This window comes from Austrofundulus limnaeus, unplaced genomic scaffold (assembly GCF_001266775.1).
Source record: "Austrofundulus limnaeus strain Quisiro unplaced genomic scaffold, Austrofundulus_limnaeus-1.0 Scaffold2599, whole genome shotgun sequence".
NCBI lineage: Eukaryota > Metazoa > Chordata > Actinopteri > Cyprinodontiformes > Rivulidae > Austrofundulus > Austrofundulus limnaeus.
The window spans coordinates 7771-8210 of NW_013955001.1; the positions used below are offsets into that span (position 1 = coordinate 7771).

The following is a 440-nucleotide window of genomic DNA, read 5'->3' on the forward strand; positions in this document are numbered from 1 at the left end:
GAAGGGGTCGTGTGAAGCCCTTAGTCGACACTGGTTTCAGAAACCAGTCCTCAGAAACACTCTGAGTCGCTCAGCTGCAGCGCAGTTTGGCCAAGAAGTACGCCATGCTGAGGAAGATCCACACCACCAGCAGGTTGGGGCTGAGCGCCAGCAGCGGCAGCGAGTACATGAGGCTGGGGTCCAGGTGCAAGTCCCGCACCGGCAGCAGGCCGCTCAGGTTCTTCTGGGTCACCCCTTCCCTCGTCCCAACGCTGCCGAGCCCCCCAGGAGGAGGAGGGAAGGAAAGGTGAGGTAAAGATGATGAGGAGGAGTGTTAGGTTGGGAGGAGGGACGGAGGAGAAAACAGGCGGCCAAAACAAACAGATGGGAGGCACATATGCAGGCAGACAAATGGCAAATTATAATTCGGAGAGACGGCGATGATTAAAATAAAAACAAAA

General features: G+C 55.9%; 1 protein-coding gene across 1 annotated transcript in view; it reads right to left on the bottom strand.

The window, feature by feature from the left end:
* Positions 1–440, bottom strand: part of LOC106511218 (type I inositol 3,4-bisphosphate 4-phosphatase) — a gene marked incomplete at its 5' end in the record, with an annotated part of 14866 nt that continues 14426 nt past the window's right edge. The window contains 1 exon segment of the mRNA XM_013999972.1: positions 1–251. Within this exon segment, the coding sequence (XP_013855426.1) occupies positions 71–251 (181 nt within the window).